The 13,946-nt window shown below is 39.5% G+C and overlaps 1 protein-coding gene across 1 annotated transcript; it reads right to left on the bottom strand.

The window, feature by feature from the left end:
- Positions 1-388: 388 nt before the first annotated feature.
- On the bottom strand, positions 389-12,502 carry si:ch73-95l15.5 (uncharacterized). Its single transcript, XM_053327319.1, has 11 exons — positions 12,370-12,502; positions 10,625-10,843; positions 9,522-10,534; positions 9,136-9,282; positions 7,485-7,562; positions 6,439-6,555; positions 5,083-5,232; positions 4,700-4,867; positions 2,512-2,703; positions 1,692-1,883; positions 389-1,090 (listed from the first exon to the last, which is right to left on the bottom strand). Exons 2-11 carry the CDS (start codon positions 10,797-10,799, stop codon positions 1,010-1,012), a joined length of 2,313 nt encoding a protein of 770 aa, XP_053183294.1. The 5' UTR covers positions 10,800-10,843; positions 12,370-12,502; the 3' UTR covers positions 389-1,009.
- Between the last annotated feature and the right edge of the window lie 1,444 nt (positions 12,503-13,946).

The following is a 13,946-nucleotide window of genomic DNA, read 5'->3' as shown; positions in this document are numbered from 1 at the left end:
GAGTCAGCTCCATAGCAACAGTTCCTGAAGTAACTAGAAACTCTAAACAGTTCTGCGATTGGACACTGAGGAGAAGACAGGGGGCACTGTCATTCAACACTGGCTTATACTGCAGTAGTTTGAGGTCATGTTTCATCTCAACAAGCATGCATGATGGATAATGAAATAAGTGAGTCTGTAGACATTAGTAATTTGGATCAGAGTGTTTAATTCTCTTGAGTTAAACGAAAAAACGCCTCCAGCGATAACTCACAGTCAGACAACACAAGACATGTAAACCATCATTCAGAAAAAAATATACAAACTATAAAAGCAGAAAAAATAGGCAGTTAAAAATGCTATTTTGGTCCTAGATATTCCCCTCCATGAGTGCCAAACTAGCACTGTAAACAAAAATAGGCAGTAGAGAAAGTAAAAAGATAAACACAATAAGACACACTTGCCAGAAGCTTCATAGAATAGAGTAATGCTAATCCAGACTTAAAGCAATACCGTACCCGCTCCTGTCCTTAAGGACACAATAAATGTCACTCGGATTCACTGACAATCACACCATTCAGAAATGTTTGTATCCGCAACCATCCCACTGAAATGAAACCTAATCACTACCTAAACATTAAACCCATTACATTCAAAAATCAAGTCTATACAGTTAAATAAATGTGGTGATTTTTAAGTCAAGTATTGAACATCCAGCTATAGGAAGAAAGAGCCTGACATCTCTCCATACTGAGAACAATCAGACCACATCTGACTCTCTACATCTGAAATGACTTATTCATTGCAGAGAGTTTAGTAGTAATTGTGGAAAATTAAGCTTTCCTTCAGCCCTGTGCCAGGACAAAACAGGTCTGTAAATGCAAACCTCAAATATGTGGAGATAAATATAAATATACACCACGATAAATATTTCAAAGAGGCAGAAAGGTGGTGCAGAAAGTGCAAAGTATTCCTCCGTTTGTGCAGAAAGTTTGCATCCTGTCAGTTTATCACCTAGCTATATAATCTGTCACAGTGTGCGGTTCTTCTGTAGGTTCTGCTGCAGCTCTCTGAACAGATGGTCCCGCTCCTCAGCATCCAAGAGGATTTGCTGTTGAAGAAACAAAAAGATCTCGGTCACCACCACAAGCATGAATGAAACTCAGAACATCACACGATCTCAAAGAGACATTTTACACATCTGCGTGTGTAAAACTCAACTCTCAAACAATCACAATACTCTTATCACCAACTCAGAATAAGTGGTATCACTAACTCATAATGTTTTGGAAAAGAACAAGACAATTTAAATATGTGTTTCTATTTATTCAGATATTTAGAAATACCATAAAAAATGTAATGTTTCATGGAGCTCTGCAGCATTAGACACCGCAACGGTCCCGACCAGCCACTAGAGGGCGAGCTACAGCCATAGAGAACCACCACCAACACAGCTTTTAGACTATTACACTGGTTTAGTTGGAGGTGTGCAAGTTTAGGCTATTTTTTAGTTGAGGGGAGCTGCAGAGTCCACATCACACATGGTGATTTCATACATTACAGCTGTTTTAAGATGTAACACAACCATCTCAAACCATAAAACAACATAATTCAGTTTTAATTCAAATTTGAACATCAAAATAGTCTTCCCAGGATTTATTTATTTGGGGTTTTTTTTGTTTCCTCCTTGTTCATCCGGCTCTGTGTAGTACCTCTATGAGTTTGTCTCTCTTCTCTAGGCTGTCCTTCAGTTTCCTCTCTTCTCTGTCTCTGTCCTCACGGTCGTTCTGCAGGACTCGTTCAGCCTCCTTCTTGTGCTTCTGTTTCTCCCTCAGCTCCTGCCGAACGTCTTTGAGTTGATCCGTCAGAGAGGAAACTTTCTGGCTGTGACTCTCCTGCTGATTCTGGTGACGGCAGGAGAAATGGTTAGAAAGTGTCTCCTAAAATGTCTCTTACATGAGCCTTTTGTGGTGAAAGCAGATCTGAATATGTTGATTAATCGATTAGTTGTTTGGTCTATAAAATATCAGAAAATGGTTAAAAAAAAAAAGTCAATCATGGTTTCTAATAGCCCAAAGTGATGTCCTTACATGTCTTGTTTTGTTTTATTAATATATTAGAAGAAAAATAACAACATTTTCACATGTCAGAAGCTGGTAGAGAATTTGGACATTTTTCTTAAAAAAAAAAAAAAAGTGACCCAAAATTATTAAATAAGTTACCAAAATAGAATCAATTAATTGACTAATCATTGCAATGCATGTTTCTGGCTGCTATGCTAAAGTCAATGCTGGTGCAAAAATGGAAAATGAACCTAACAAAAACAAAACTGAACATTGTCTTTCTTCTCAGACATTGAATACTGAATGAGAATATAAAGTATAGATCTGATTGCATGATGCCCTAAAATCTCTGACCATGTCTCAATTTGCATCACATCTCCAGTTCCTTCTCACTATTCAAGCAGCTACTTTTGTTGTTTAGGTTTTTTTTTGGCAATGTGTAATCATCTTTTCAATTCTGATACCTCACCTGAATAATAGTCTGGGACTCCTGCAGGGCCGCGGTGAGTTTGGTGACCTCTTGGCACATGGTGGTGCTGTTTCCCTCTCTTTCCTTCAACAAGGCTGCCAGCTGACTCTCCTTCTCCTTCAGCTGAGAGGCAAGAGCCGCCTCAGCTCTTCCCCCCGTCGGTCCTTGACCAATCACAGAGTCGGAGAGCGTCTGGAAGAAAACGACAAGTTGTGAGTAAAGCTTTCCCTGTGGTCACTGAAGCCAATATTTACTGACAAACCTCATCACCCACAAGAGGCCGGGAGGGCTGAGCGCTGTAGAACAGGCTCTTCATTCAATAACAGCGAGAATGAAACTTTGTTTTAAGGTGAAAGTAGTTCAATGAACAATTGAGGCACTTTGTATCCAATTTATACTGCAGCATTTTATAAAGCTCCTCTCTCAAGCTGAAATATTTCTATCCAAGCAGAACTATAGCACAGTGAAGAGTATCAGACATCTTCAGTAACACACGTTTTATAGCAATGAAACCTTGCCTGGCTTTCATTTGGGCTGACTCATGTTTTCATTTAAATGCTGATAAACAGTCGTAAACATGTGAATTTATGAGTACTTGAACCTTCACTGAGTACAACATCAAAAATGTACGGCCTGGCAGCAAATCAAAAAGGATGATTTTTGTGTTAAGTGTTTCGTGTTGGGTTTCTTCTTCTTGTTTTGTCTCCTTTTACTGTCAGCCAACAGTAACTGCAATAGCAATAATATCATTATAAAAGGCTATCTAATAAAAGGCCTATTTTTAATTTTAACACAGTGCTGTGAGGGCCAGTCTATGTGTGGTATGTGAGTAGAGACAACAATAGTACTTCATGAGTCATCTGAAAAAGCATCCAGCTGCTTTTTTAATAATCAGTGAAGATGGTTCAAACCAAAATATCCTGATAACATTTGCACTGCGAGTTTTTTGATGCTGTGACAGATGGCAGACAAAGATATTCTCTGACTGCACAACAAAAACAATAAGCACACAGAAATGCTTCTTTTCCCAGTTTTTTTTAAATTTATACAGACCAACAAGAGTTTAACCACAAACTACTGCTCCTCTCTGAAATATATCTACATGTACAATAACACTCAGCTCTGCCATTCTTACAGCAAGGAAACTTAAACTGGCTTTCATTTGGGCTGACTCATGTTTTCATTTTACTGCTGACAGACAAGTGTAAGACAGCGTGATGCCAGACAGTGTTTGGCCCTTAGAGGAAACGTGTCATGCACATTTACAGGTATATTTATATTCTGTGGCTCTACTGGAATATGTTTGCATGCACTTTACTACTACTACTTATTTATCATATATTGGCCCTTTTATGCAGCCACTCGGTTCATCCTCTATCTCAGGCTGTTTTAGCTTCTGTCTCTTTTGGGCTATATCTTCAAGGGAAGTAAACAGTAGGATGTCAGTTCTTTTTCTTATTCCTTACTGAAACTTTTCAAAAACATTCATACACGTTCCTGTCCGAATCTGATTCAAATGTGAGTGGACAATAGAAACAAACTGTGGAACAGCCTTAGCAACAAATGCTACAGAACAGATGACAAATTGTGGGCATGTGCAAACAATCTGATCATCATGAGGATGAAGTCAGTAGTAAATGGTGATGCCTTTCTTGTCTAGTGAGTGACACGCAAAATGCTCCAAGCGACATTCACCCAATCACATATGACGGGGGCTGCCATGCAAGGTGGCAACCTGCTCATTGGGAGGATTTAATTATTCACACTCTGCTGGTGCAGCCACTGAGAGCAATAGGAAGTACGGTATCTTGCCTAAGGACACTTCGACATATGAATTGGAGGAGAGAGGAATTGAGCTGCCAATCGATGGTTTGGTGGGAGCTCTACATACTGAATCACAGCTACCTCACAGTAAAAAGTAACTGAAGGATACTCAAATTTACACAATTGCTAATATCACATGCTCAGTCAAGATTAATGCCAGTTAACTGGCATGTTAAAATAACATATTCTGGGCATTAAACTTGCCAAAAGCACAGAACTGAACTAGAAAAATCTCAGGATAGAAGGGGAAGAGGAGCAGCACCGTAGCTAGTTCTCCAAGTTATATAATGGATTTCCAGGTTTTTACTCCTCTTCCCTCAAGGTAGTTTTGAAGGTGAGTGTATGTATGAATGTATTTATGTACCTGCACAGCTTTCTGACAGCTCTCCAGCTCCTCTTTGAGGCAGCAGATCAGAGTCTCCTTCTCCTGCAGGACAGCAGTGAGGGCCCTGTCACGCTGTCTCCACACCTCCCTCTCTTTCTCCACCTCCTCCAGCAGTCGTTCTTTCTCCCGCAGAGCCACTTGCAGATCCTGGAGGAAGGGCAAAAATCAACTTAGATAAAACTGGTAGAGTGAACTGACCGTGTGTAATAGTGCTTCAATATAGAAAGCAAATGGGTGTGTGTGTTTTTGAAATACGAAGCGTGAAATTCCACCACTGCTTCCTTTTGCGTGTGTGTGTGTGTGTGTGTGTGTGTGTGTGTGTGTGTGTGTGTGTGTGTGTGTGTGTGTGTGTGTGCTCTTACATTGATAATATACTGGTTGCACTGCAGCACAGTGTTGAGTGTGTCGAGGTCTCTCTCTCTGTCTCTTCCAGCCTTCCTCAGTGCCTCGATCTCATTTTCCGTGGCCTTTTCTTTGGCAGTTATTTCAGACATCAAACTCTTCAGAGCAGTCTAAAGATCACAAAGCAATGTTACATCAAGAGATTTGACACTTCTAAATTTGGATTTAACTACAATGACTGTGCACAAATGTGTTCAAAGTTATTAGAGTGCCAATCTGAAGCAGGAGAACACAAAGATCGTCAAAACTGCATTGAAACGAGATTGAAAATTGACCGTAAAACATAGAATTTACATTAAAATAAACTTACAATTAAGAACATGAATACGAGGCAAGATGTCAAGTATGTCAGAAGCACATTTCATTTCTAATCTAATGATTTATACTTCAAGTCATACTTTAACAAGCAAAATGGAACCAACTTCCCTATCTGGACATAATTAGTAACACAAGGGGACATCAGTAATTTGTTTTTCTCCATTCAGACAGAGAGATAAACAGATTCAGTACTTTATTAAAAAAAAGGGGAACTGCAGTGTGACAGCAGCCACTTCGCATAAGTAAACAATATCTGTGTTTTCATCCAGACAGTAAAATACATAACTGGTGGACGGCGATAATCCACGGACATCATAATCATCAGCTAAAGCACAGATACTGTTAGTTATATTGTCTTTTTGTCCATACTGTAACTCTGCCATGTTAATTAAATATTCCTTGAAATCTCAAAGAAAGCAGATAAATGAATAATCTATATCTATAACTAAATGACAGACACAACAGAGTCAACTTCTTTTACACAGAGCCACAGAAAGTCCCTGACAGGCTATATAGTGCTGGACTGGTTTAACTTCCTTCAGGCCTGAGGTAAAACTTACCCATCCAGGACCAAAGACCTACACTGCTCTGTAAATCATCTATCAGCAAAAGGTCTGTTTATCTGCCAACCAATGCTGGAACTAACCATTATTAATATGTATTAATATCCAGATTATTCTTTTGATTAATCAGTTATATTTGGTCTATAAAATGTCAGAAAACAGAGAAAAAAAGGCTGTTATAACTTCTTAAAGCCCATGATGACGACTTGAAGATGCCTTGTTTTGTCTGATCAACAGTCAAAACCCCCCAAATATTCAAGTTTACTATCATGTATGACACATGAAAACATTATTTAAAAGATTATTCTCTTATCAAAATAGTTGCAGAGTTAGTCGAACAGCTATCTTCAGTGTGGGGGAATTATGTGTCATCATAAGGAAACAAAGCATTTACCGTCAATGCTGAGGATCATAAAGCACAATGTCAGCTCTAACCTTGTTGTTGGAGAGAATTTCTTTCAGATTCTCGCCCAGATTCTCAGTCAGCTTGTCGGCCAGCTCAGACCCTGCCCCCTCCTCCACACACAGTCTTCTGATCAGACCCATACACTCCTGAAAGAGAGAAAATATCTGTCTGCTTAGTGAAAAATGAACAACACATGGGACGTTTTAACTGCAGTTTATCAGTTTTCATGTCTTAATTATGTTTGAATCTTTAAACTTCAAGGCTTTAAATCCCATGACGTGTCAGAACAACCCACGCTAAGTCTTCCTATAGAGCCCAGAGCCATGTTAATATGAATGCAAATTAGAACCACGGCAAACATCAGGGAGTCTCATCTCATCATTAGTGTACAGCTCAATCCAACAGGCAGCCACATGTATCACTTATCTACTCACCCCGAAACTCAAATCTGTCAAAACCTGCTCAGATCTCTTTAAACCCATAAGACTCATTGTACCGGTTTTTAAAAGAACACAATTAAAAACTACTAATAATGTCATTCATGCATTTGTTCTGACAATAGGGCTGCCATAGTAAGGATTAGTATGTATACTGGTTTTTACAGCTTTCTAATTCAAAGTTTAAAGCATATAAACAGCTTATTTTACTATTACTATTTTTTTAATATTGTCAATTATTGATAATCTTTTAATGGGCTGTAATTCATCCAATCTCCCTTTAAGTTCCCTATCTGTCAATCTATGTACTATTTCACATTCATGCAGAGTGATTTAAAGCGGTTTAGCAGCAATCCACTGAAATCCCCACTGTTACTCATCAACATTACAAGCAACTGAAATCAACAGCAGTCGTGATCAAAGCGCCAGAAAAACATAAGTCAGCGTCACTGGCACAATCGTGTACGTGGCTAACAGACAAAAGGAAAGTATTTTTGGCACTGTCGCTTTAAGGGCGTACAGCGACTTCAAAGACAAACAACATTCCAGTGAGCTTCGAGCCCAAGCCTGAGCAGTAGGAGAAGATCCCACTGCTGTGTGCATGACCGAGTCCTGTCTGCACTCATCACTTCACCCACCTGAATCAAACGCTCCCGGCTGTGCAGGGAGTGACCGAGACTCTGCAGCAGGAAACTGCCACCTTCCTCCTGGGCCAGCTGCAGGGAAGAGGAGAGGACAGGTGGCAATAGTTTCTTTTACAAATCAGAGCAGAAGTTGTGGTGTTTTATGATCAAAGTTTCACTTCTGACAACGCAAAACTTTTTTTTTTTTGATATCTCAGTTTGGGGCATTATAAATATCCCTTTGTTTCATTTAACAAAAGCCCCCAAACTGTTCAGTACATTGGTTTTAAATAACAGATTGCTTGAATATTATAAGGTCTAAATTTGGATATGTTTCATGATTGACATCTATCTGATAAAATATGTGAACAAAGGATACTGTAGGTAATCTGACCAAGAATACCATGACGATTTTTGATACTTTAACACTTTGACGTTTGGATGATATTCACTGTTTTACTTTGATACTTTAAAAAATTCTATTGATTTCTAAGCAGATTTTTCTAGATGCTTATTTTCACAATGTTCATCACAGATAATTATATCCTAAGTTTGAGTCATACTGAATCTAAAAATATATTGTGCATTATATGTACTGTGTCTGTGTGCTCACATTTGATTGAGTTATTACTATAAAACACAGATTGATAAAGAAAAATCATCGTTAGCTGCGGCCCTGCCAACATTTTTGTCTCCATTAGCTCTATGTGTTTAAACCTGCGGCTCCTTGCACACATCTCACATTAATTCTTACTAATATTAAACTGTGTTCATCATGTGAATAAAGTGTCTCTGATTCTGCCAAAGATCAGGTCATGTGAACAGGAGCTGGGAGGCTGGTTAATGATATCCTCTATCATAAGACTACTGAGCCCTGGGCAAACTTCACTGGTTGGGGAAGATTCCAGAGAGGCCGGGTGTGCATGTGTGTGTGCATGTGTGCGTGTCGTTATCTGCACCTGTAAATGAGGAAACAGACACACCCTTCCATAGGCATAAAACAGTACACCCACCCTCTACTCCTTTCATAGTGCTATATTTGTTCTCAGTCAACACCAAATTCTCAGGGAAGTTTGTGGAGTGTTGTAGAAACTATATCTGGAGCTGTTTGGACATGTGACATGAGGTCGTACAAAGTTACAAACTTGTTTTTCTTGACTAAACAAAATGTAACAACTGCATGGGTAAATATCTGTTACTCTGTTACTTCACTGATGTCTCAAATCATCTGATTATATTCACATTTAGATTATGATTGAGTTACTAATTTAGAGTTTTTGTATTTTCTTTTTATATTTTTAGTCTTCCTTATTTATTATTTCATACATTGATGAACTTTAAGTGTTTATATTATGAATCACTTTATATATTAACCAGTCCACTGACCACGATAACCTTTTTAACTATAATAATAATAGTCTTGAATGAAAATGAGAAAAAATGTGCTGGTTGTAGCTTCTGATATGTGAGGATTTGAGGCTTTTCGTTGTCATACATTAACTATCACATACATATACATATACATGATTGTAAACTAAGTATCTTTGGATTTTGGACTGTTGATCATAAAAAGCACCGGTCACATATTCAGGTGTCCAGAGACTTTTTAAAAAACCCGTAATGGTCTCAAAATGGGGTCAGTCTGAGAAAAAACATGAATGCTTACAGAGGTCCACTCCTCTGATCCATTGACTTCTGTTGGTTTACTCTTCCCATGTTTCAGCTCAGCCTCCAGAGTCCTGATGCGGGCCGCAGCTTGGTCCAGCTGACCTTGCAAGTGCCTGACAGCATGGTGAACCCTCCCTGTGGTGCTCTGAAGTGTCAAATGATTAAATATTATATGTGGGTTGTGGTATTTTCAGTAAAAACATTACAAAAATTTGAAATTCTGATCATGTTGTACTGCTGGACAGGCCCCAGCTACTCCCGGATTACCTATTGCAGCACACTGTGTCAATATTTACAGTCACTAGCTCACACAGCATTTGGTCAGAGTTCTTCTATTCCTTTACAAAGTGCATTTCAGTTATCTGCACGAATAGAAACACTCACCTCTCGATGAAGAGGCATGAACTCGTCCCTCAGCTCTGTCAGGATGTCTCCGTACTCTTCATCAGTTTCATCCCCTCCGTTCTCCCCATCCCCAAAGTTCAGCACCCGATTAATAGTCGGTAACAGCTTCTCTCCGGTTTCTCTTGAATACTTTCCATTCCTCCTGCCCAGAACTGGGATTTTGCTCCCTGATGGCGAAATGACATGCTTTCCTTCAATACATCTCAGCTCCTTGAGCACAAAGTTGACTGCCTGATCACCTGGTGAATCAAAGGGGTCATTGGCATCAAGAGAGTCCAGAGACTGAATGGACTCTGTGCGGGAAGACGCCCGTAAGGAGAGGCTGGACCCCGCCAGCGAAGCAGGACTGGAGTAGATGGAGGGCACCTTCTGCCAGTGGAGCGGCATGCTCTGGGATTTATCCCGGGACAATGCTAAAGGAGAGAAAGGTTGGAAAGGCATACGGCGGGGAACTCCACAAACTGACTCATAATCCGAGTCTGACACTCGCAAGGAATCACAGCCTTCACATCCTTTACCCTTGCTGCATCTTTTACCCGTTCTTATAAAATACGGACATGAGTCCCACTTCTCGGACCAGCACTCATACTCTGAAAGAGCCATATTCTCTTTGAGCATCTCCCTGTAGCCCTCCTTCTCCACGTCGCCATCCTCCTCACTGGTGCTGCCCCTGCTCTGGAAGTCCTGTGGGTGTCTCTGGCGGTAATTTTGGCGAACCCACTGCCTGATCTTGTCCCTCTCCTGGGTCAGCTTCTGAAGCCTCTCAGATGAAAGCACCCTCACCCTGGCTATCACCGAGTCGAACTTGAACACCCGCTCGAGGGCGCACATGCATTTGCCACACACAAACTCCCCCTGCCCATTGCCCCGTGAAACAGACTGCCCCAGTATGTGGGTCAACACAGAGAGCAGATCCATTCCTTTAGAGGGTGAGCTCAGGGATAGCTGGGACTTTGACAGAGAGACGGAGGATCCCAGGGATAAAGTGCTGCCTGTGAAGAGTAAAAGAAACAGTTTATGAAAGATATTTGTGGATATAATTCAGACAAACTTTTAGATTTTCTTTTTTCCTCCAGACTTACCCCAGGGGCTGCTCTGCGAGGATCTGGACAGGCTTCCTCCTCTCAGGGACTCTGTCGGGGTCTGAGGCTGACCAGTCTTCTTGTTTTGGCCTTGAAACAGCCACCGCCTTTGGTTTCCCTGGAGACCGCCTCCACATATTCGGCACAAGTCATTTTTACCTCTGTAGGACATCATGGACAGAGGGCTGATACGATCCACCTTGATGTGTTGGGAATTCACTGTGAATTAAAACAGAGATCCAATTACAGCAGTTTGTTCCCATTCAGGGATCAGGAGCACACAAGGGTCCGCAAGATGATTATTGCAACGACAGGTCAATGAAGTGACAATGTCCAAATGTCCAATGTCCAAAGTCCAAAATTCTAGATAGCTGACGATGTCAACTTGGACTTTGGGAAACAGTGATGGGCATTTTTTACCATTTTGACCCATTTATTGAGAAAATTATCAACAGATTAATCTATAAAGAACATAACTGCTAGTTGCATTTCTACTTTTATATTATCAATTGTTATTTCTTATGAAGCACTGAATAGTTTTACTTTTTTGGGGCCAAAACAAAATAATCAGAAATCACTCAAATAGGGCTACAAATAATGATTATATTCTCGATTAACTGATTCGTTGTTCAACCCAAAGATATTCAATTTACTGTCATAGAAGACTAAATAAACCAGAAAATATTCAATAAAAAAAAAAAGACTCAAAATAAGTATAAAACTAGTTGGTGATTAACTTGATAGTTCACAGCTGCTCTCATCTCAAATTGAAGTGGTTACAACTCACCAGGTTCACACTAACTTGTATGGTTTTGTCTTCAGGGTTCACAAGCAACATCAGATTGTGAAACAGTGATTTACAAACTACTTTATCGTAACTAAAAAACAGTGAAGAAGGAGTCCTGAATTCATTTAAATCTGGCATGTAACCTAAGCGACTCACACTGAGCTTTAAAAGCTGCTCCAACAGCTGGATGCTGATAAACTAAGTTTCCAGACTGAATAAACCAGTGGGCAGTTTGATCCCTCTAATCTCACCACTTTTATGTCTCCCTTGGGCTTCAAATCTATGTTTTTAGTCATGTTCTGTATCTTTTTCCTCCATGAATGTTTTGGTCAGCCGGTTTATTGCAGCATACAGCTGGTGGGTGTTTACAGAAGCTTCCCACAGGGCGGGACACGTCGACCTTGAGCCACGCTGACAGTCTGACTGTCCATGAATGAAACTTTCTCTTCAGCATTCAGTCTCTCGGTGAACGTGTTGCCCCCTGACAGGATGCCCAAGACTTTTTTTAAAGCTCATTGAGACGCCCTAACCCTTCCCAAAATACCCCCCAAAACAAACCGTTTGCCATGAAGTGACATTAAAATCTCATAATTTGGAATTAAAACCAAAACGCGATAATTACCCCTCGACATTTTGACTGCTTGTTGTAGCAGCTTAACACCGTGTAATAGTTTTTGGACTTTTGACTCACACTAACACCGTGTAACATTTTCCCAAAGGGGAACTCTTCAACCATCCAGTGGAAAACAGTTGAACTATCCTCTATCTGATCTATTTTAAGCTAGTGAGGTGCAGCGATTCAATGTGAAACTAACGTCAGCCTGTGAAAGAGGAGCTCCTGTGTTATATCACTGAGCACATTCACCAGCAGCCTCGATTCAGTTCAGGCTATAGTTCACAGTCGGCTTCACAAACACATGCACAAATTATAGCTTTCATATCTGTGTAAAAGCCTCACGTTTGAGTCCTCCCGGCTTCACGCGCTGACCGTGATAAAGTCCGTCGTCACGCGAGCGAGGAAGAAATCTTCATCGTCGTCTCTTGAATGAAGCGAAGTTACAAAAAAACGCCACACTGTTAAAGTCGGTAAAAAGTTTCCTGGTGAAATCTCCACCGGGAACTGGACCGGGAGTCTCGTTGCACCAGCACGGAGGAAGAGAGGTGGGTGTCACCTTGCTGACGTCACCGGTCATACCTGTTTAGAGCCGCGCGAGCACACAGAGAGAGGAAGTAATAATCAACTTGATTTAAACAGCACTTCTAATAACACAGTGACAATGCTTTATAAGGGTAAAACATGTAAGTGCTGTTAGAGAGTTGAATCAAATAATTCAAATAAAACTAATTAAAATGGAATAAAGTATTTAAAAAGTAGAAAAAACCTAGAAAAAATTATTTATTTAACCCTTAGATGGACCCGACACTCTTCCAAAAGTGGGTAAAAATGACCTGTGTTAGAATAATGTGTTTTTTGCCACTTTTGTCATTTTGGTTAATAATTATCATTTGTATTATATTTTGGTCAACACAAGAATGATTTCATGTTTGAAATATTTTTATTTGTCACTTTTTTAACATAATCTGTGTGGCCAACAAAATATATATTCCTGACAGTCACTGTTGATTGACCCACCAATGGAAGCTTGGAGTAGTAATACAAAAACTAGAGTTTCGTAAAATGTATAAAAGGTAAGTTAAAAATGTAAGTGGCATGATACCAATATGTTTTTGAGGAATAGCAGGAACAACTTTTCATTATGAAGATATTGTAGGAAAACAATCTCACCCACTTATGCATCTAAGGGTTAAACATGTGTGCAACACCTTGCATAAGTGTTCAACCACCCTGCTAAACCACCCTCACTGGTTAACAATTAAGAGCCTGTATTAATATGATCATATTTTGTCTTTTGTATTTCATATGATTTTGATTTTGATTTTCAACAATAGCCTAACACTTTTAATGAATTACCAGTAGCCTAAGTAACATGTTTTACACCACAAAATATTTTTCTAGAAAAATGAAAAGTGGAAAAGGTTATGCTGTTAGCAAAAGTATTCAACCCCATTTCATTCTAGCAAACGTCAGATAGGCACACAATGTTACTGTAGACCTAAGGCTAAACAATATGGACAAAATCAAATATTACAATATTTTTGACCACATACCACATACCATGATAGCGATATTGCAGCAATTGTTTTATATGTATTATATAACATTTCCCACTAAAATTTAGTAAGGTAGAAGCATAAAGTAGCATAAAAAAAGAAATGCTCAAGCAAAGTACAAGTACCTCAAAATTGTAATGAAGTACAGTACTTGATTAGGTGGATATTATACCATTGGAAACAGAGGAAACAACCTCTGTGTAGCCAAAAGATCCATATTGGTAAAACTGAAACATAGTTGGATAAGAGTCTTAAAAAGTGAACTGATTAGATAAGTTTGCTTTTTTCTATTAATTCAAAATCCATGAGTCAACTCCTCTGAATAAGTTAATTAAAAAGAAAATCAATTGGCATGATTGATCA

Source organism: Scomber japonicus, chromosome 10 (genome assembly GCF_027409825.1).
Source record: "Scomber japonicus isolate fScoJap1 chromosome 10, fScoJap1.pri, whole genome shotgun sequence".
Lineage (NCBI taxonomy): Eukaryota > Metazoa > Chordata > Actinopteri > Scombriformes > Scombridae > Scomber > Scomber japonicus.
Note: the sequence above shows the minus strand (reverse complement) of the source record. Positions and strands in the feature narration are given on the sequence as shown.

What these genes read in the sequence shown, in the direction of transcription:
- si:ch73-95l15.5 (XM_053327319.1), bottom strand. Translation starts at nt 10,799, where the DNA reads ATGATGTCCTACAGAGGTAAAAATGACTTGTGCCGAATATGTGGAGGC. An exon ending in GATCAGAGGAGTGGACCTCT is followed by an intron (nt 7,563 to 9,135) that starts GTAAGCATTCAT and finishes TCTTCCCTGCAG; the next exon opens with CTGGCCCAGGAGGAAGGTGG. An exon ending in GCAACCAGTATATTATCAAT is followed by an intron (nt 4,868 to 5,082) that starts GTAAGAGCACAC and finishes CCCTTCCTCCAG; the next exon opens with GATCTGCAAGTGGCTCTGCG.